Source organism: Myotis myotis, unplaced genomic scaffold (assembly GCF_014108235.1).
Source record: "Myotis myotis isolate mMyoMyo1 unplaced genomic scaffold, mMyoMyo1.p scaffold_m19_p_5, whole genome shotgun sequence".
NCBI classification, from domain to species: domain Eukaryota; kingdom Metazoa; phylum Chordata; class Mammalia; order Chiroptera; family Vespertilionidae; genus Myotis; species Myotis myotis.
The window spans coordinates 99,558,131-99,579,610 of record NW_023416357.1 but is presented as its reverse complement, the minus strand read 5'-3'; the positions used below and the strand labels follow the sequence as shown (position 1 = coordinate 99,579,610).

Sequence of the window (21,480 nt, the reverse complement as noted above, 5' to 3'; positions counted from 1 at the left end):
CCAGCGGAATGGCTGGCTATCGCCGCGCCTGGCGATTGGCCGATGGGGCAGTCGGCTCCAGCTGCCTGGCCTTCCACCCTAGTTCATGGGTCCAGGTTAAGGAAAAAGCCCAGGGCTTAGCCTCCGCCCTCCTCCCTCTACGGCTGGGCGGTACAGTGTTAGGCGCAGGCGAGGTAATCAGTCCCAGTTGGGTTACCAAGAAACGTTTTATTCTGCTTGCAGTAGCCTTTTGTTAATTGCACAAAATCATTTGTTTTTGCCATTTAAACATTATCACACAATCCTATTCTGAAAAACATGTTCATGAAAAACAAAGCAAAAATAAAAATTCACAACCTTAATTACCAGATTTGTCATTTAAAGAAAAAAAGGAGGGGGACGGAGGAGGGGCTTTCTTACAAGCTTTTCCACAAGTGTCACATTTTTTCCTTAAAAGGGAAGGATTTCAAAACAAAGGTGAAATAGCTTAAACAGAAATATTCATAAAAAGGAACTTTACAGAATTGTCAACAATATTAAGACAACATTGACTAACAGTTTCATTACAGCATCTTCCCCTACTCCCAAACCGCCCCCCCACCCCCCAGTGTCCAGCTAGGACTATAACAGGCTTTGTGTTCAGAGAGAAAATAATTCAAAATCCCAGTGAAATCAACTGTGTCAAAACCCACAGGCATCTTCCCTGCCCTCTCCTGTCTTCTGAGATCCCATAACTTGGGTTCTGATCAGTGGAAAAGAGCCAAGGTTGTGAGGGGAAGGGACCCACACCAGTGTGGCCACCTCATTTTTTATATATAATTATATATTCACTATAAATGCTGACCTTCTGCAAAGTGTGACTTTGAAAAATCAAACCCATGCAGAGGGAGACATTGACAACCTTCAGATGACTTCTCCTTGTTCTTTTGCCACATTCCAACACCCTCTGGTCCCCTATCCAAGGAGATATACTAAGTCCTCAAGGATGTCTTGGATCCACCTCTGAGGGTCAGCTAGTTCAGGTTCAATCAAGCCCAGTTCTCCTTTTCCCTCCCGACAGACCTCAGGACCCTGGAAGTACCGAAGACCACCAAGTTGCTGGCTGAAGTGAAGACACTTTCTGTTCAAGAGCTGAACCTAAGAAATGGTCATCGTTTGTCAGGCTGGGTCGGGGCCAAAGGGACAGAGAGAGGAAGAAATTCTGTTTCCATGGGAGGAAAAGGGGAGAGGGAGGAGAATGGAGAGAGGTGGGCATGCAGAGGACTTGCACAGGGGCAGGCTGGAGAAAGTGGGACCGCTGTGAGGGCACCTGGGTCAGACTGGCTCTTCAGGACCATATGAAGTCTGTGGCATAGGGGAAACGGAAAGCCCACCCCACCTCACTCTTCACTGGTGGCCCTCAGGATCCCCTTCCCAAGGGCTGGAATGCAAATCTAAATACTAAAACAGCATGTTGAGGAGTGAGAGCCCCCTACACCAAAGCAAGAAGTCTGATCCTAGCCCAGGACTCCGTAGTGATGGCGACTTCTAGGATGGGTGCTGAAGAGCAGTGAGGAGATAGGCTTCCATGAGACTCAACCTACAGGCTGACTGCTGCTCTCCCTGGAAAGCCAGAGCCTTGTCTTCACTTGACTTTGCCAATCTCTTTTCAGTTCACAAAGGCATTTCTGGAGAGTTGGTTGCACGATGGCAGCTTAAACACGACAATCCCCATCAGCTGGTCACCTGAGGTTGGGAGGGTCCACAGGATCCTCCGTTTAGTCTGTACTAGTTCATCTTGGCCCAGAGCCTCTCTCTGCAAGGGATCCAGTTGGGAATGTGAATGTGACCACAGCCTCTTCGCTCTGAGGGAAGCAGGAAGGCTTCCAATTCTCATTGCTGATTCTAGTTCCTCGACTGGAAGGGGTATGAGATAAGACAAGCGTGGAAGAAGGGGAAAAAAGCCAGGCAGCAGTTTCCGGGCAGCTTCTATCCTGGAGTAAGAGCCAGTGTGGGTGTATATGTGTGTATGTGTGTGTGTGTGTGTGTATGTGTGAACACACAGCCACCTGGTTCAGGGGCCAGTGCCCAGCTCAAGAGCTTTGCTACAGGCCAATCCTGCTGACACCTCCCCGGTTCCCAGGACTTTCAGGGGAGGAGTAGTGCTGTGCTGATGGCAAGTCTCAAAGTCTGTATAAAAGGAGATGGAGACAGGTGGACTGGTCCAGAGTGAAGTCCCAGGACCCCAACCCCATGTGAGGAAGAGGGGGTCAGAGGGAGGGAGGGAGTAGGGGCTTAGTGTATGTAGGCCCGGTACACGGCAGACATGTCGTTGTCAGACTGGTCCAGTGCCTTGGCTCTTTTGTACACCTGGAAAAAAATGAGATGAGCTCAGTCTCTGCTTCCTGGAGGTGGTTCTAGATGTGGTTATGTAGGTATGTTCTGGAGTCCAGGCTGTCTGGGTGTGATCCTGGCTCCTTTTATGACTGGCCTGATCTTGGATAAAGTGCCACAGCCACCGCTTTCTGATATCATGGAGGTAATAAGGTTACGGGGAGGATTAAATGGAGTAAGGGATGTATAATGTTCAGAGTGCGGGCACAGAGGGAGGGCTCAGTGTTGTTAGCAATTATAACCATGTCTCTTCCTGCTGATGACCCTCCAAGGACTTCCCATGTTATTCTCTGGGCTACTATTCTTGCCCTTTCCTCTGCATAGGATGCCCTTCCCTCAGCAAGGCTGGCTCCTTCCCAAAGGCCTTCCCTAACCACCTCATCTAAAGCAGTGGCTGCACCACTTTACCCTGGTCACTTCTATCCCCTTACTCTGATCTATTTTATTCATATTTCTGACCACCTGAAATTCTCATTTGTTTAAATATGTATGTACTTATTTTGTTCCTCCTTCTATTAAAATGTACACCAACCTGTTCCCAGAGCCTAGTATGGTGCTTGGCAATTAACAATTGCCTTGGTGATACTAGATGAATATAAAGAAGTATGAAAATAATTAAAAAGCCATTGTTCAACAACAGTGGTATTGCATACAGTCATGCTGAGGAAATGCAGTTGGACACAAACTTCCTCCCTTACATGGCTGGGTGGATTTTTTTAATTTATTTTTTTACTTGTTTTATTATTTTTAAAAAATATTTTTATTGATTTCAGAGAAGAGAGGGAGAGATAGAAACATCAATGATTCTATTATTGATGTTTCTATCTCTTCCTCCCAGAAATCAATAAAAATATATTTAAACAAACAAACAAACAAACAAAATCCATTTGGAGCCACCATAATTGTCCATTACAGCTCAGGTGAAGTTGTCAACTCAGAATGAAGGCTAAAGACTTTTCAGATAAAAGAAAACCACTTGCTGCCAGCAGACCTGCATTACAGGAAATGCTAAAGCAAGTTTTCCCAGCTAAAAGGAAATAACACCAGAGAGAAATGCAATTCTTCAGAAAAGAATGGAGAGCACTGGAAATCATAATTAGAAATATTATAAAATTATTTTTCTCTTAATTTCTTTAAAATACATATGACTAATTAAACATTATCTTATGGGTTTAAAACAAAGGCAGATAGAACACATAGGACCTTCTTCCTCTGAGCTCCAGCACTGGGGCAGCGGCATGCAGGAATCCAGGGACATATGGGGAGGAACTGGATTGTCTGGCATTGGAGCAAGTACTCAGGGGTGGCTTTCTCCCAGACAGGGTGCTCGCAGGGGTCATTCTTCCTATGCTGAGACCTCCTCTATCACAGAGCTGACTGGCAGCCAAATAGGAGATTCCATCAGCCAGGCTTACACTGTTCGCTCCACAGTGCTGATTCCCTGAGACCCTGCCCCATCCAATTTGCAGCCCCACCCAAGCTGTTTGTAGCAGTTTTTCTGTATGACTGGCCTGTCCTGGTTCAGGCTTCAGGTTTTTGTAAAATCTCTCAAATAAGCATCAGCTGGCATCAAAATGCTCTATACCTATCAATAAGAGGCCCCAAACTAGGTACTAGCAGTAGCCTGCCTTGCTTCACAGCTTGGTGTGGCCTAGGCACTTCCAAGTCCAGCACAAGTAGCCACCATCTCCAGATTGCTCTGTATCTCCTCCCAGGTCATCTCAGGCAGTGGCTGACTTTGCACCTTTCAGGAGACCTCAGAGCCAGTGTACCCAGTGGTCAGCTTCAGACTATACCAGATGACAACTCTACACATCTACAAGTGACATACTCAAGTAGCAGATTCAGTGAGCGCCAAAGCCCCACTGAAGCAAGTCCTGCTCCATAGGGGTGTCTCTTGCACAGCAGCTCTTCCATTGTAGCTGCAGCTAGTCCTTACAGCCAATTGACCTGAAGGTCAATTTCTCCCAGTGACACCAACAACAATCAAGGCTCAATCACAACAAGACTTTGCACACAGCCTACACTGGGTGCACCTTGAGTGCCCAGCTCAGGTGACTGGGGAGGTGAGCCACTGGACCTTACAGGACACCTACTACATAAGGCCACTACAAATTCCAGGAGACAAAGCAGCTCTATCTAATATATAGAAACAAACACAGGAAAGCAGCCAAAATGTGGACACAAAGAAGTATGTCACAAATGAAAGTACAGAAGAAATCTCCAGAAAAAGAACTAAATGAAATGGAAGCAAACTAACTACTAGATATAGAGTTCAAAACAATGATTATAAGGATGCTCAAGGATCTACTGAGAGCTTCAAGGGACTTTAGTGAGACTTTCAAGGGTCTTAGAGAGAATTTCAAAGACATGAAAAAGGACCAGTAAGGAATTAAGCATACACTAACTGAAATAAGGAATAATTTATAGGGATTCAATAGTAGAGTAGAGTATTCCAAGAATCAAATCAATGATTTGGAATATGAGGAGGCAAAAAACACCCAATCAGAAGAGCAAAAAGAAAAAAGAATCCAAAAATGTGAAGATAGTGTAAGGAGCCTCAGGGACAACTTCAAGCGTACCCACATTCGCATTGTGGAGGTGCCAGAAGGAGAAGAGAGAGAGAGAGAGAGAGAGCAAGATACTGAAAACCTATTTGAAGAAATAATGACAGAAAACTTCCCCTATCTGGTGAAAGAAATAGACTTATAAGTCTAGGATGCACAGAGTCCTAAATAAGAGGAACCCAAAGAGACCCACACCAAGACACATCATAATTAAAATGCCAAACATTAAAGACAAAGAGAGAATCTTAAAAGCAGCAAGAGAAAAGCAGTTAGTTACATACAAGGGAATGCCCATATGACTGTCAGTTGATTTCTCAACAGAAATTTTGCAGGCCAGAAGGGAGTGGCAAGAAATAGACAAAGTAATGAATAGCAAGGACCTACAACTAAGATTACTCTACCCAACAAAGCTCTCATTTAGAATTGAAAGTCAAATAAAGAGCTTCACAGACAAGAAAAAGCAAAAGGAGTTTATCACCACCAAACCAGCATTACATGAAATGTTGAAGGGTTTTCTTTAGGAAGAAAAAAAAGGATAAAAAATGTTAACAATAAAATGCCAATAAATACATTATCTATCAACAATTTAATCTAAAAAACAAAATAAACGAACAAGGAATCTAACAAAATAAACTGATGAATAAAATAGAAACAGAGGCATGGGAACATGGAACAGACTGAAAAATCTCAGAGGGAAGAGGGGTGGGGAGTGCAGAAAGAGATTAACCAAAGAACTTATATGCATATATGCATTTCCTATGGACACAGGCAATAGAGTAGTGAAGGCCTAGGAGAGGCAGGAACCAGGTGGAGGGAACAAAAAAGGGGTACATCTGTAATACTCTCAACAATAAAGATTTAAATAAATAAATAAATAAATAAATACAGAAAAAAAAAACCACAATTAAAAGAAAGACAGATATAACACATAGGACATCTGTAACTTAAAGCAGGTGTTCTCAGCCTGGGGATTCTGGTAATGCCTGGATATATTTTCTATGGATGGGGGTGCTGCTAGTATCTAGTGAGTAGAGGACAGAGATGCTGTTAACATCCTATAATGCACAGGACAGTTCCTACAACAAAATATCAATAGTACCTACATTGAGAAATCCTGCCTTAAAGGGTGAGGGACAGAGTGGTAAATCAATCTGTTTTTGGTAAATATTAACTCTAAGTAGGCTGTGAAGGTAAGTGCATATTGCAAGTCCTAGAGCAAAGATAGAAGAAAGATTATGCCTCATTAAAAAGCCAATCGATATCTAATATGAAATTCTAAAAATGTATTCAAATAACATAAAAGAAGGCAAGGCAGGCCTGGCCAGGGTGGCTTGTGGTTAGAGTATATACCTGGGTTATAGGTTTGATGCCCAGCCCTGGTCGAGGTGCATGCGGGAGGGAACCAATTGATGTGTCTCTATCACATTGATGATTTTCTCTCTTTCTCTTCCCCCCTCCCCAAAAAAAGGAAAGAAAGGAGGAACAAACAAAAGCCAGAAGGGAGAAACAGCAATCAAATGTTTGGTAGCTTTGAATTTAACCACACAACAGACTTCAAGACAGATTAAATGTTAAAGGACTATTTATTTATTTATTTATTTTTATTTATTTATTTTTATTATTTTTTTAAATATATTTTTTATTGATTAAGATATTACATATGTGTCCTTGTCCCCACGTTACCCTCTACCCCCCCCCCCCCCGCTCATGCCCTCACCCCCCCGTTGTCCATGTCCATTGATTAGGCCTATATGCTTGCATATAAGTCCTTTGGTTGATCTTTCCCCCTTACCCCCACCCTCCCCTACCTTCCCTCCAAGTCCCGACAGTCATCAGCTTATGTTGTTCATTATATTCCACAAATGAGTGAGATCATGTGGTATTTATCTGCTCTCCAGTTCCATCCATGCTGTGGCAAATGGTCAGAGTTCCTTTTTCTTCTTCCTCTTCTTAAAGAATATCTTTCAGCATTTCATATAATGCTGGTTTGGTGGTGATGAACTCCTTTAGCTTTTTCTTATCTGTGAAGCTCTTTATCTGACCTTCTATTCTGAATGATAGCTTTGCTGGATAAAGTAATCTTGGTTGCAGGTTCTTGCTATTCATCACTTTGAATATTTCTTGCCACTCTCTTCTGGCCTGCATGGTTTCTGTTGAGAAATCAGCTGACAGTCGTATGGGTACGCCCTTGTAGGTAACTGACTGTCTTTCTCTTGCTGCTTTTAAGATTCTCTCTTTATCTTTTGCTCTTGGCATTTTAATTATGATGTGTCTTGGTGTGGTCCTCTTTGGATTCCTTTTGTTTGGGGTTCTCTGCGCTTCCTGGACTTGTAAGTTCATTTCTTTCACCAGGTATGGGAAGTTTTCTGTCATTATTTCTTCAAAAAGGTTTTCAATATCTTGCCCTCTCTCTCCTTCTGGTACCCCTATAATTCTGATGTTGGTACGCTTGAAGTTGTCCCAGAGGTTCCTTACACTATCTTCATATTTTTGGAATCTCTTTTCTTTTTTCTTTTTCGGTTGGGTATTTTTTGTTTCTTTGAATTTCAAATCTTTGACTTGATTCTTGGGATCCTCTTGTCTGCTGCTGGATCTCTGTAAATTATTCTTTATTTCAGTCAGTGTATGCTTAATTTCTAGTTGGTCCTTTTTCATGTCCTCCATGGTCTCACTATACTTATTGAGGGATTCATTAAATTTATCGGCGGTTTCCATAAAATTCTTGAAAAACCTTATAAACGTGGCCTTGAACTCTATATCCAATCGTTTGCTTTCCTCCATTTCTGCCATTTGTGACCTGTTTCTTTGTCTCCGCATTTTGGCAGCTTCCCTGTGTTGATAGAGTGGCCCTGCGCGCCAGGTGTCCTGTAGGGCCCAGTAGCTCAGCCTCCCCAGTTACCTGGGGTGGACACTCTTGGTGCCTTGGTTGTTGTAGAATCACTGGGAGGAATTGACCTCCAGGCCAATTGGCTGTGAGAATCAGCTGTGTCTAAAGTGGGAGAACTTCTGTGCTGAAGACACCCTTCTGGGGCAAGACTTGCTTCAGTGGGGCTTTGGTGCTCACTGAGTCTGCTCCCTGAGTGTGTCCCTTATGGATCTGAGGAGTTGCAATCTGGATGGTCCCCCTCTGACCACTGGGTACAGTGGCTCCTGGATCTAAGGAGGTGCTAATTCAGCCTCTGCCTGAGGCCACACAGCAGGAGCCACGAAGAGGCTCAGCTGTGAAGCAATGCAAGCCGCTGCGGGGCCTTGGGCCTTCTCTTGGAAGTTCCGGGTCTGCCTGGCTGGGCTGCAGTTAGGTACATTCACATGCAAAAGCCTCTGCCGCAGCCTGGGTGGGGCGGGGTCTCAGGGAATCAAAGGGCGGATCAGGGAGCTATGGCCGATTCTCCGCCCGGAGTCGCGCGTCTCAGTGTCCCGGTAACGGCTGCAAGCACCTCTGAGGGAAAGCCGCCTTCAAGTTCGCCCGCTGCCGGACAGACCAGCTTCTCCCCGTATGAGACCTGGGTCCCCAGAGACTTCCCGGAACCGGAGTTCAGAGCAGTCGGGAGTTTGTGATTCAAAAAGACAGCCGCGTCCTCAGGCGCCACCCCCTTTCCTCGCGCGCACGAGCCGCCGTACCTCTGCACTTCACCTCCGCAGCGCCTCTGGCTCTCAGCGTGCTTCTCTTTCCTTCTAGTTGTAGAATTTACACTCAGCCAGCCTTTCTGTTGTTCTGGATGATGTTTGCTCAGTCCTTTGCGGTAATTTTCAATTGTTGTGGGAGGCGACAATTTCCCGGTGTTTACCTATGCCGCCATCTTAGTTTCTCCTTAAAGGACTATTTAACTTTAAGATCCAATCAGTATGGAGCTTAAAGTCACACTATCCAAACAAATGATCAGAAAGTGCCATGCTCCATTGAGAAATTAACTAATATGTTTATTTCCAAGCTAATGAAGGAGGGTGAAGGCAAGTCAGAAATCACCTCATAGAGAAGTGTTGCCAACACAAACCACACACAAAACCCTTTGTTAAAGATAAGCTTATCAATAAAAAATTGATAAAATACATGCGGAATCTACTGCCAAGAGAGAACCCACAGGTGAAACAAACAGGAGAAACATGAAATTGTACTGCAACTTAAAAGAGTGAAATAGCCCTAGCCAGTTTGGCTCAGTGGATAGAGTGCTGGCCTGAAGACTGAAGGGTCGTGAGTTCAATTCTGGTCAAGGATATGTATCTTGGTTGCATCCCCGGCCTGTCAGGCACATGAGGAGGCAACTAACTGATGTGTCTCTCTCACATTGATGTCTCTGTCTCTCCCTCTCCCTTCCACTCTCATTAAAAATCCATGGAAAAATATCCTCAGGTGAGGATTAACAAAACAAACAAAAAAGAGTGAAATAAGTACTTTGAGAAATTCAGGCAAGTAAGAACAGAAGATATAGAATTTAGGGACAGAAGACTATAAACTATGAAAAGGCAGGTCTGAAAAGAGCAGTATGCTATTTTTTTACTGGAATAAGCCACTTGAGACCTGTAAGTATTTAACTCAAATGAAAATGTGTATCAGCTTATAACATCTGAAGCTACAGCTGCTATAATAAATGACTGGAAATGGAACCCACCACCTTTCAGCTGTTTTTTAAAAAATATATTTTTATTGATTTCAGATAGGAGGGGAGAGGGAGAGAGAGATAGAAACATCAATGATGAGAAGTAATCATTGATTGCCTGCCTTCTGCATGCCCCCTACTGGGGATCGAGCCAGCAATCAGGCATGTGCCCTTGACCAGAACTGAACCCGGGACTCTTCAGTCCACAGGCCAATGCTCTATCCACTGAGCCAAACCGGCTAGGGCCAGCTGTTTTTTAAGATTATGTTTCTATCAGGTTGAGATAAGAAAGCTGAACTTCTAAACAACTGTTTTCAATAAGTGCATGTGTAGGTGCTTAATAAATGTCATTCAAAAAATGTTAATGATTAAATACTCTAATTAATAGGCAGATATTGTCAGAATGGATAAAAATGTAAGCCCCAATTATAGACTGTCTAAAAAAGATACAATTTAAAGGCACAGACTGAAAGTAAATGGATGGAAAAAGATATATCATGAAAACAGTAAGAATGAGAAGGCTGTAGTAGTGATATTAAAATCAGACAATAGATTTCAAGACAAAGACTGAGAGACATCCTATATAATAAAAGGCTAATGTGCAAATAATAGACCGAAATGCAGAACGACAGGTCACTATGATGCACACTGACCACCAGGGGGCAGACGCTCAATGCAGGAGGGAGTGGGAGTGCCACTCAGCCAGAAGCCAGGCTCATGGCTGGCGAGTGCAGCGGCAGTGGCGGGAGCATCTCCTACCTCCATGGCAGCACTAAGGATGTCTGACAACTCCCCAATGGGGAGCGGGACTAAGCCATCAGTTGGACATCCCCCAAGGGCTCCCAGACTGGAAGAGGGTGCAGGCCAGGCTGAGGAACACCCCCTGAGTGCACGAATTTTGTGCATCAGGCCTCTAGTTTCATAATAATAATGAAAGGGCAAATTCATCAGGAAAACATAATAAATAAGAGTTTCAAAGGCATTAAGCAAAATGGACAGAATTAAAGAAACAGATAATACCATGATTATAGTGGGGAGATTTTACTATCTCTCTCTCAGTGACTGAAAGAAGCAGAAGAAACATCAGTAAAGATGATCAGAAAAACACTAACAACCATCTTGACCAAACTGATATCTGTGGAACACAGTACCCAGCAACTGCAGAACAGTTTTATTAAGTGCACATGGCACACCCAGCAACAACTATTGGGCTACAAAACAAAACAAGTCTGAATAAATTTAATGGGCTAAAAATCATATAGGGCAGTCTTTGGCCGCAAAGGAGATCCATTACAAATCAATAACCACTAGACAATTAGGAAAACCCTAAATATTTGATAAAATGTAAAGTAATCCACAGGTCAAAGAAGGAATCAAAAGAGAAGCAAGCGCGGCTCAGAAGGAAGTGTTTAGTTTTTAATGGACCTTTTATAAAAGTCAGGTCTAAAATCAATGACCTAACATTTCACCCTGAGAGATTAGACCAGATAGCAAAGAAAAGCAAAAGTAAGTAGAAGGGAGGAATAACAAGAAAAACAAAGGGAAGGGTGTTGGGACTTGTGCCACTGGCTCTTGCAGTTAGTTACCTCATTGGCTGCAGCTGCCATAGGAGTTGGATGGTTGACGGCATCGCCCAGCGCAATGGCTAAGCGAAGATCCTTCTGAATGTATTTCAGGTAGAAATCAGGTTTAAAGTTTCCTTGCAGAATATCTGAGGAGAGAAAGCCACTTATCAGAACAATTAGTAAGACCCTAAATAAGAAACTACCTGCAAGTACCACCAGGGTTCAACACATAGCATTTCTCCTCCCCTCAGACACCCAAGATACAAGTTTCCAGCCTGTACCCCCAAATCCTATCTGCCATGTCTCTGGACCCTCACTACCTGGGGCTATGGAGAGGGTGCATCTTTCATACCTAATGAGCCCCTGAAGAGACTGTTGTGACAGTGGCCTTACCCAGTTTCTCAGCTCTAATAATAAAAAAAAAGAAGCAAGAAGAGAGGCCTATGACAACTTACTTTGGCACTTCTGGTCCAGAAAGATGCTGGCCAATTGTCCTTGATTGAGAATGTCCAAGAATGTCTGCTGGGACTGGCCTGTCACTTGGGCCAGGGTCAACCCCTCAGCGATAGTTGCCATGAAGCTCCCCTGGACCATGTTCACAATCAGCATCATTTTGGCTGCATTGCCAACCTCACCTGCCCAGGGCAAAGAATCATGGTCATTTCCCAAGAATCCGACAGGCAGGGACTTTCTATCCCCCTCATCCTTGCTCAGACCCACCTCTACAACCAGGGAAGACCCCATTCACCTGCCCCTGACAGAACTGGCTCTGACCCTCTGGTTCTTCCTCCTTCCAGGCACTGACTGTGCAAATCAAAGAAAACCTTCCCACAGGGGCCCCAGGCTGAAAGGCCATGTGGAATTGACGTTGTCATCAGTGCAGTCTAGGGGGAATGTGGCCCAACAGGTAGGCAGGTATGTTACCTAGAAAGAAGGAGGTCTTCCCCATTGCCTGGAAGCAGCTGCTGCAGTCCTCATATAAGCCCCTGTCTCCGGCTGCTAAGATCACCAACATCCCATCATTAGACAGCTGCTGGTTCCCTGAGACTGGGGCTTCCAGAAAGCGGCCCCCCCTGGACACAATCACCTGGAAAGGAAAGTCACAGCTTCTGGAGTCCTTGCCTCTCTCATGGGTCTCGGGCAGGGAGCAAAGAAGGTCCCTGGGTGAAGTACTTGGCCCTCCACATGGAAGCCCCAAAGCCAACTTCTGTACAAAGGTGCTGGACTAATGCTGTGGGAGGGTCAGCAGATATCCTCCAACAGATGCCTAACTCACATGTAGTAAAGAGAGACTAGGCTCCTTATAAGTTCCCATTTACTCTGAATTTCTTATAAAGACCAGAGATTATGACCAAACATGGCTGTGCCAACTGCTTGGTTGTCTAACCTCCTATGAACACCGCCCTTCCCGGACTTCACTCTTTGAACACACATGAGCCAGAAGTCACCACTCCCTCACTTGGGCCCAGCAGCTCAGGCAGGAGGAATACTCTGCAGATAGATGCTTAAAGCAAAAATGCTGTGCTGACAGCTTGGACTGCTTCTCACTGTGAGGCTGGCAACTATGGGATCTGATGCCCATCTCAGCTAGGCAGCATCTCTCCTCTCATGGCCACTTAGATTAACTGTGACTTTGAAGGTAGAGAATGAAGACAGGCTAGTCCCAAGGCTATTGCCCTCACTTCTTCTCTCCTCTCTGGCTTTGGCTCTAGAGCAGTGGTTCTCAAACTTCTGGCCCTTTAAATACAGTTCCTCATGTTGTGACCCAACCATAAAATTATTTTTGTTGCTACTTCATAACTGTAATGTTGCTACTGTTATGAATCGTAATGTAAATATCTGATATGCAGGATGGTCTTAGGCGACCCCTGTGAAAGGGTCATTCGACTGCCAAAGGGGTCGCGACCCTCAGGTTGAGAACCGCTGCTCTAGAGTAACCAAGTTGTCCACACTTGGGCATGGTCAGCTTAGGTCTTGGGATCCAACCAAAAGGATGCTGGAGGGCCAGCCTGAACAAGGCTGCTACCTGGGCCAGCTCGGTGACTGTGTCAGCATCCACTGTTGACATGTCCACGTAGCACTTTCCGGGACGGATCCCTTGCAGTACACCACTGGGGCCCAGCACCAGCTGTGGGGACACAAGGGAGAAGCAATAGCCCAGGCCCCCAGCCAGATACCCAGGAACCCCTTAGACCCAAAGTCAGAATTCATTTGCTTTTTTGGTTCATTTCCTGATAAGGAGCTAATAAATATTAAGGCTGAAAAGGGAAAAGCAAGTAAATAAGCAAGGGAAAGAAAAGTATTTCTGGTATGTTCCCATTTATCTTTAAAAATAGTAAATTTCTATTAAAAACTTCCCATTTAAAAGATGGAATCTCACTGTTTCAGTTTTGGGGCTTCTTTGGATCTACTTGGATTAGACTAGTCACCAGTTTAACAAGATGACTACTGCACTTGAACTTTTAAAACATACAAATACAGTGATAGCCAAACATAGGAACTTGGCACATAGACCAAAAGCACACATAGCCCCAAAGCTTCCAGCTCAATAAGAATATACCACAGACCATTTTAGAAGACCTCAGGGATCCTAGCCATTTTCATTCTTTGTTCTGAATTAAAGGAAGTCTGTATTCAATTTATGCAAACACCCTTCATAATAGGAGATGGCCCCCAGATGGGAAATTCAACCCCCCACATGCAGACACTCACTCCGTATGCAGGGGAGAAGGGGAGGAGGCCAGCCAGCTTTCCTGGCCACAATCTGAGACGCTGAGGGGAGGGAGGGGATCCTTACATCCTTGGCCGCCTTTGGATCCGACACACAGGCAAAGGTGATGTCACAAGTTGAAACAACTTCAGCGGGGGTTCTTCCTAGGCGGGCCCCCTCCTGGATGAACAAATCACACTGCAAAAGTCACAGATCCTAACGTGAGCTGCAGGCATTGCACAACAAACACGACAGCCAGGCCAGAGATACGGTGCCCAGTCCTCCTGGCTGGCCTCCCAAGGCAGGAGACAGGCTGAGGATGGGAGCCCCAGACACCAGAGTTGGTGGTCTGACTTCTTGGGGGAAGTGGATGGGGCTTCTTCAGGACTATCTTGTGTTTTCACATACTTGGTGCCTAGATGATGTTTTACTTCACAGTAAGCACAAAACAAGTGTCTGCCGAAGGATTCCTGTTTGAAGACAGGATGTAAACAGTGCCTGTTTGCAGCCCTTCGTGGCTATCTTGGCTACGGCAAAACCATGCAGTGCCCTGCGTTATCAGCACTGTGCTAGGGAAGCAGGGCTGGGGCCGGGAAGCTGCCATCCCTTACTATGATGTTTCTGGGGGTCTGAAAACACTAATTTAGTGCAATACCCGTTTTCAAAGGCATTTAAAAAGTAATTAGAATAACTTGAACCTTCTATTTTGTATCCAACGTTTAATATTTTGTAAGGCCCTAACCGGTTTGGCTCAGTGGACAGAGCGTCGCCCTGCGGACTCAAGGGTCCCAGGTTCGGTCAAGGGCATGTACCTTGGTTGCGGGCACATACCCAGTAGGGAGTGTGCAGGAGGCAGCAATCGATGTCTCTCTCTCATCGATGTTCCTTTCTTCTTCTTCTTTTTCTTAAAATATATTTTATTGATTTTTCAGAGAGAGGAAGGGAGAGGGATAGAGTTAGAAACATTGATCAGCTGCCTCCTACACACCACCTACTGGGGATGCGCCCGCAACTAAGGTACATGCCCTTGGCGGGAATTGAACCTGGGACCTTTCAGTCCGCAGGCCAATGCTCTATCCACTGAGCCAAACCGGTTAGGGCTCTCATCGATGTTTCTAACTCTCTATCCCTTCCCCTTCCTCTCTGTAAAAAATCAATAAAATATATTTTAAAAAGTATTTTGTAAGGCTTACATTTATCCATATTGTCTCTCATTATTATCACTTACAATGAATGGCTGTAAAATATTCCATCAAGAGACATATCTAGATTTACCTAATGGCTCTGCTGCAGTTTGATATTTGGACTGCTTTTAATTATAAATGACTCCAACAAATATCCTTATGTTTTCAATTTAGACTTCTAAGAATAAAACAGGCTCAAATGGTTTTCATGCTCTTAATAAATGTAGACAAATGGTTTTTCAATAGGGCTGAGAATATATAACGATCACCAACAAGGTCTCAAATCACCAGCACAGAGTACATCATTTGAAAACAACAATCAATCAAGCATACACAAATACATTAAAATTTTATCCTACTTGATTTAACCAGCTAAAAATAGCAACTTTTTATCTGACCTATTTTGAGTACTCCTGATAACTAAACCTTTTAAATACTTTTGTTTTTAAATTGTTTACTCTTCTGTAAGCTACTTCTTTATTTAATAATTCTTTATTATTGAAAGTATTACATATGTCCCCTTTTTTCCTCCCTTGACCTCCTCCAGACCCCCTCACCCTCCCAGGCCTTCAGCACCCTACTGTCTGTGTCCATGGGTTATGCATATATGCATACAAGGTCTGTGAGCTACTTCTTTTATATATTGCTGAATGTGAGCTACTTTTTATCTTAAGAGTTATCAAACTATGTGTTTCATAAAATCAACATATTACCCTTTTCTATCATCTTTGCTATAAAGCATTTTTAATTGGTGTACCTTTCACTTTTATTTTTTGTTGTGGGGAGTATTATTAAAAACTGTCCATCTTTTGTATGGTGCCAGGTGGGTACAGGGAATGTTATTGGGGGGAACATTGTAAAGTATATGATTGTCTAAAGACTATGTTGTATATCTGAAACTAATACAAAAATAATACTGAATGTAAATTATAATTGAGAAAAAGAAAAAAAAAACTACATATCTTTTTCTTTAGTGATTCTGATTGTGTCTTAGGCTTAGAAAGATCTATGTTAATATTTAGTTGTCTTTCCTTTTTAAAAAAATATTTTTTTATTGATTTTAGAGGGAGGGAGGGACGGGGAGAGAGAGAGGGGGAGAGAAACATGGACGAGAGAGAGAGAGAGACAGAGAGAGAGAGAGAGAATGGACAAGAAAGAGAAACATCAATCAGATGCCTTCTGCACACTCCCTAATGGGGATGGAGCCTGCAACCAGGTATGTGCTCTGATCAGGAATCAAACGCTCAAACTTTCAGTGTATGGGATGATGCTCCAATCGAGCCACATTGGCCAGGGATATTTAGTTTTATTTCCTTCTGGTTTTTCCTTTGAAAAAAAAAAGTAGTAATCTATCTGGAATATATTTTATTGTGTGGTAAGAAGTGAGATTAGTATTTCCTCCAATTTCTAACCAGTTTTCTGAACATACTGACCAACCCTTCTTCAACATCACTGATTCACAGTGCGATGGCTCTATCAGAGGAAGTCCTAGGCTTTCTGGGCTACCTGATAGGTCTGTGTCTTTACTATAGCACACATTATCTTGGTGATTTACATTATTATGTTTTTACATTTGCTTGGGAGAAGACCTCCTCATTACTGAAAATTTTAAAATGTTCCATCTTTTTCCCAGAAGGACCACAGGATTATTTATTTATTTATTAAAAAAAATATTTTTATTGATTTCAGAGAGGAAGGGAAAGGGAGAGAGAAAAACATCGATGAGAGAATCATTGATCAGCTGCCTCCTGCACGCACCCAGCTGGGGATTGAGCCCGCAACCAGGGCGTGTGCCCTTGGCTGGAATTGAACCTGGGACCCTTCAGTCCACAGGCCGACGCTCTATCCACTGAGCCAAACCAGCTAGGGCAGAATCATTTTTATTAAGATCCTTTTATAAAAATTCCATGGGGACTGTCCTAAGGATTAAATGGCTTTTCAAAGATGACATTTACTACATAACTTGTGCCAGGCACTGTGCTGAGTACTTTACATCATCTCATTTAACCTTCACACCCCCATGACGCTGGGGCTTTTGCTGTCCATCATTTTACAGATCTAGGGAGGTAAACTATTTCACTGAAGCCCTAGGGCAAGCAGCAGAGTGTGACTTGGACTAGGTCGGCCGTACTCCAAACCCAAGTTCTACCTGCTTTGCTCTCCTGCCTTCCTGTAAATGAATCAGGAAGGAATGGCCTTGTTTGTAACATTTCTGCATTTTAATCATGAAAACAGAAGACCAGAGGCACTTCTATCAAAGGGGAATGTACTTATAAGCAAACCCCCTGGTTCTCCTGATGTTCTGCCACTGTGTACCTCTAGATTTCCTGACTACTCTAGCCTTGAATCACAAACTACCCTGTCGATGAAGCCTCTGAGATCCACTCCTGACTTAGGTCCCCACAGTGCCCAGCACCTGAAGCAATCCCTTAGCACGGCCTTCAGTGCCCTCTTCAACTCTTCAACCCATTTTTGTTATTCTTGAAAAGGACTTTGTTTCAGCAAAGTGAATTTCTCACTTTGCTAGAACATTTTTGTTAACCCAAATACATCAGCTCTGCCAACTCCTTCAGCAATCACACCTTATTTCAGCTCTCGAACCTGTGCACATAAAGAGACATGCACCCAGTCATTTCACAAATACATGCTCAGCCACACCTTGTTCCTCAAGAAGCTGGTCCTTTCTCAGTCTTTCTTTTGTTCCTGGCAAGTACAGTGTTTAATTTCCTGGTACTCAGATGACAGTTCTTCATCTTTTCTTAAATGACAACTTGATGGGAGCCAGAGCCTCCATTACAAAAGGTACACATTAAGAGCTTTGGAATTCCAAGGCAGGGCCACACAGACCCGTGGAAGTTGTGGACTGCCACCTTAGGTTAAGAACTTCTAAATGTGTTCTGTCCAATATGGTAGCCACTAGCCAAATAGGAGTACTTATTTTTGTTAATCCTCACTACCAATGACACTTTTTCCGTTGATTTTTAGAGAGAGTGGAAGGGAGGGGGAGAGACAGAGAAACACACTGATGTGAGAGACACATCAATTGGCTGCCTCCTGCATGTGTCCCGATTGGGGCCAGGGATTGAGCCAGCAACCTAAGTACATGCCTTTGATCTGAATCAAACCTGGGACCCTTTAGTCCACAGGCCCACGACTTAACCAGTGAGAAAAACTGGCTAGGGCCAAAGGGGACTATTTTTTAAAAAATATATATTTTATTGATTTTTTTATAGAGAGGAAGGGAGAGGGATAGAGAGTTAGAAACATCGATGAGAGAGAAACACCGATCAGCTGCCTCCTGCACACTCCCTACTGGGGATATACCTCCAACCAAGGCACATGCTCTTGACTGGAATCGAACCCGGGACCCTTCAGTCTGCAGGCCGACGCGCTATCCACTGAGCCAAACCAGTTAGGGCCAAAGGGGACTCTTTTAATTTAAGTGAAATAAAATTAAAAATTCAATTATTTAGTTGTACTAGCCTTGATTCAAGTATTCAAGAGCCACATGTAAGCCACTGTGCTTAGCAGGGCAGGCTGTGCCCACAGGCTCAGCACACAGGCCACAGGAATCCTAGAAGGCCTGTCCTTGCTGACAATTACTATGGGCTGCCGGTTTTTATGATAGAGGTGGGATGGGAGCCTTCATTAATATTTGACTTTAATAAGTGGGTAAGGATATATTTTTTTGCCTATGTTCTGTTTCAACTTATGTAGATTATTATAAATTGATGTAAACCACGTGAGAGGAAAATGTTAATAAAAAAATGCAAAGCCCCTCCTCCCCACAAAAAGAGCCCCATGTGGTTAGTGACTACCAAACTAGATAGTGCAGATACAGAACATCATCACAGCAGAATGCTGTATGCACAGCTAACACAATCCAACTGAATACAGTACAGTCACTGAAAAGGATGCTGTAGATCTATCTATACACATTCCTTACCAATGACTTCATAATACACACTCGTATTTTGTGAACATGGAAAAAAGGATGCAAACACCTAACATGGGCTAGCTCAGGTAATAGCAGAGAGGGAGGAATTTTCCTTTTTTATTTTTGTTAATCCTCACCCAACGATATTTTTTCCATTGCTTTTTAGAGGGAGGGAGGGAAAGAGGGAGAGAGAAACAGAGAGAGAGAGAGAAAGAGAAAGAGAGAGAGAGAGAGAGGGAGAGAGGAATCGAACCTACAACACTTTGGTGTGGAAGGCAATGCTCCAACCACTGGGCAACACCTGCCAGTGCAAATTTTCACTTTGTTTTATATTCCTGGGTATCTATCTTCTATAATAATAAAAGCATAGTATGCTAATTAGATCGGACATCCTTCCAGACGACCTTCCAGATGAAGCTGGGGTTGCGAGGGAAGCCGGTGCCAGCAGCCGGCAGCCAGGGGAAGGAAGGCCTACTCTTGCACAAATTTCGTGCCTCTAATTTTTTTAAATAAATAAACACACACACACACACACACACATTTTTTACTCACTTTAGAGAGAGAGGAAGGGAGAGGGAGAGTAACATTGCTGAGAGAGAGAAACATTGACTAGTTGTATCCCACAAGCACCCTGATTGGGGATCAAATCCGAACCTGGGTGTGTGCCGAGTGGAAATCAAACCAGCAACCTTTCAGTGCATGGGATGATGCTCAACCAACTGAGCAACACAGGCCATGGCACCTCTGGGTACTTTTAAATATTTAGTTTCTATACTAATACTCTAAGCTTATTTGTCTACATATCTACCTGCTTGAATAATAGTGTGGCTCCTCCTACTCTACCACATGCAGAATGCTGAGTGAAGACATCAGGAAGACATTCCCATCTTTAGTTACCCCAACTCCATGGGTCAAGGCTTGTTCCCTCCCTGCTGACAAGCACCACTCATTAATGCTTACTTTTTCTGCGGTCCGGTTCCAGACAGTCACTGTGTGACCCATTTTTAATAAGTTGGAGACGATGCCACTTCCCATCAGGCCGAGGCCCAAAAATCCTATCCTGAAAAAGAGAGAGACTGATCAGTTTGGGGAGGAGTGGAAGGGACAGGGTAAGGTATCCTGAATGCAGCACAGACTCTGCTTCCTCATAAACCTGAGCGGGATCTCAGACCACCAGAAACATCGCTCAGCGGTGTCCTGACACCACGAGCACTGAGCCAGATGTGGCGCATGCAGATTGTGCCTTTTCTTATTATGCCATCGCTTAAGTGTCCCTAGATTTAAAAGGGCATTTCTAAACCCCTGACTGCCACAGAAAGAATGATGACATTTTTGGCTTAGGTGTTCCAAATCATTTCCTTGATGCTTTGATAGAGAGTCTGAGCTTACAGTTCCGTAACAGTGAGAAAGCAGGCATTTGTCTTCGGCTTTGCAGGAGTTTTGAGCTCTAGGTCTTCAGATGCCTCTTGAAAGCACAACAGGATCCATGACAAGTAATTGAAGTGTCAGAGCCAGCCACCTTCCTCAACTGCAGAAATCTGGGACCCAGTCTTCCCTCTCCTCTCCAGGCTCCAAACCTATGCTACCTTTGTATTCTTTCTATTAGCAGAGACAAGCCATGTCTCTCTTCTTCAAAGCTTTGCCTGAGCTTTGGAGCCAAACTTTCCCAGTGCACGAATTCTTCCCAAATCTGCCTTCTCTTGCGCCTTTCCCCATTACCACTGTCTGCTGGCCCACCCCTCTCTGCTCTCTACCACACCCTTCTAACTGTAGGCCCATTATGATCCTTTATCATGCTCTGTGTACCTTCGCTTCCTAAAGTCTGCTTCTTTCTGCAACCCCAAGAACTTGGGGACGCCTGCTTTTACAGATGATTTTACCCTGCTCAAATGTCTTTTCTTGGTTCCTGTATTTCTTTATTATCTCTCCTGGCATGTGACTTGGCTCAACTATGCCTCTTCATTTCTTATTACATTATGTTGTAGTTTTCACCTTGGGCTTTCTCTCAGCTCTGGACACACTCTGCAGCTTCTCCACTTTGACCTGTGTTATCCTTTCAGTATTTTTGATCTCTGGTGAGACATCTGCAGCCACTTCTGCAAATTGGCTTTTCTACTCAGTTTCCCCTAATCCTTGCTGGAATATGCAGTTCTCACACTCTCTGTCCCAGACAGCAGTTATCAGAATCAAATGTAAAAAATGGAACAGGATCTGAATAGAGACACTTCTCTAAAGAGGAGAGACATATGTCCAACAGACATATGAAAAAATGCTCAAGGTCACTAATTGTCAGGAAGATGCAAATTAAAACTCCAACAAGGTATCACCTCACACTTGTCAGAATGGCTATCATCAATAAATCAACAAACAACAAGTGCTGGCTAGGATGCGGAGAAGGGAACCCCAGTGCACTGTTGGTGGGAATGTAGACTGGTGGAACCACTGTGGAAAACAGTATCAGTTTCCTCAAAAAATTAAAAATGGAACTGCCTTTTGACCCAGCAATCCCACTTCTGGGTATATATATATCCTAAGAATCCTTAGTATAGCAGCCTTATCTACAATAG

The 21,480-nt window shown here is 43.8% G+C and overlaps 1 protein-coding gene across 8 annotated transcripts in view; it reads right to left on the bottom strand.

Moving 5' to 3' along the window:
• Positions 1-187: 187 nt before the first annotated feature.
• GLYR1 (glyoxylate reductase 1 homolog) overlaps positions 188-21,480 on the bottom strand; it is a 50,922-nt gene continuing 29,629 nt past the window's right edge. For 4 of the 8 annotated variants that reach the window (XM_036309402.1, XM_036309396.1, XM_036309400.1 and 1 more), the window contains 7 exons: positions 19,874-19,973; positions 13,880-13,990; positions 13,109-13,210; positions 12,007-12,169; positions 11,538-11,717; positions 11,104-11,228; positions 188-2,328 (listed from right to left, as the gene is read on the bottom strand). In XM_036309402.1, the coding sequence (XP_036165295.1) occupies positions 2,254-2,328; positions 11,104-11,228; positions 11,538-11,717; positions 12,007-12,169; positions 13,109-13,210; positions 13,880-13,990; positions 19,874-19,973 (856 nt within the window). In that variant the 3' untranslated portion in view covers positions 188-2,253. The remainder of the gene's footprint in view (positions 2,329-11,103; positions 11,229-11,537; positions 11,718-12,006; positions 12,170-13,108; positions 13,211-13,879; positions 13,991-19,873; positions 19,974-21,480) is intronic. The other 4 variants (XM_036309403.1, XM_036309398.1, XM_036309397.1 and 1 more) reach the window with 3 other exon arrangements.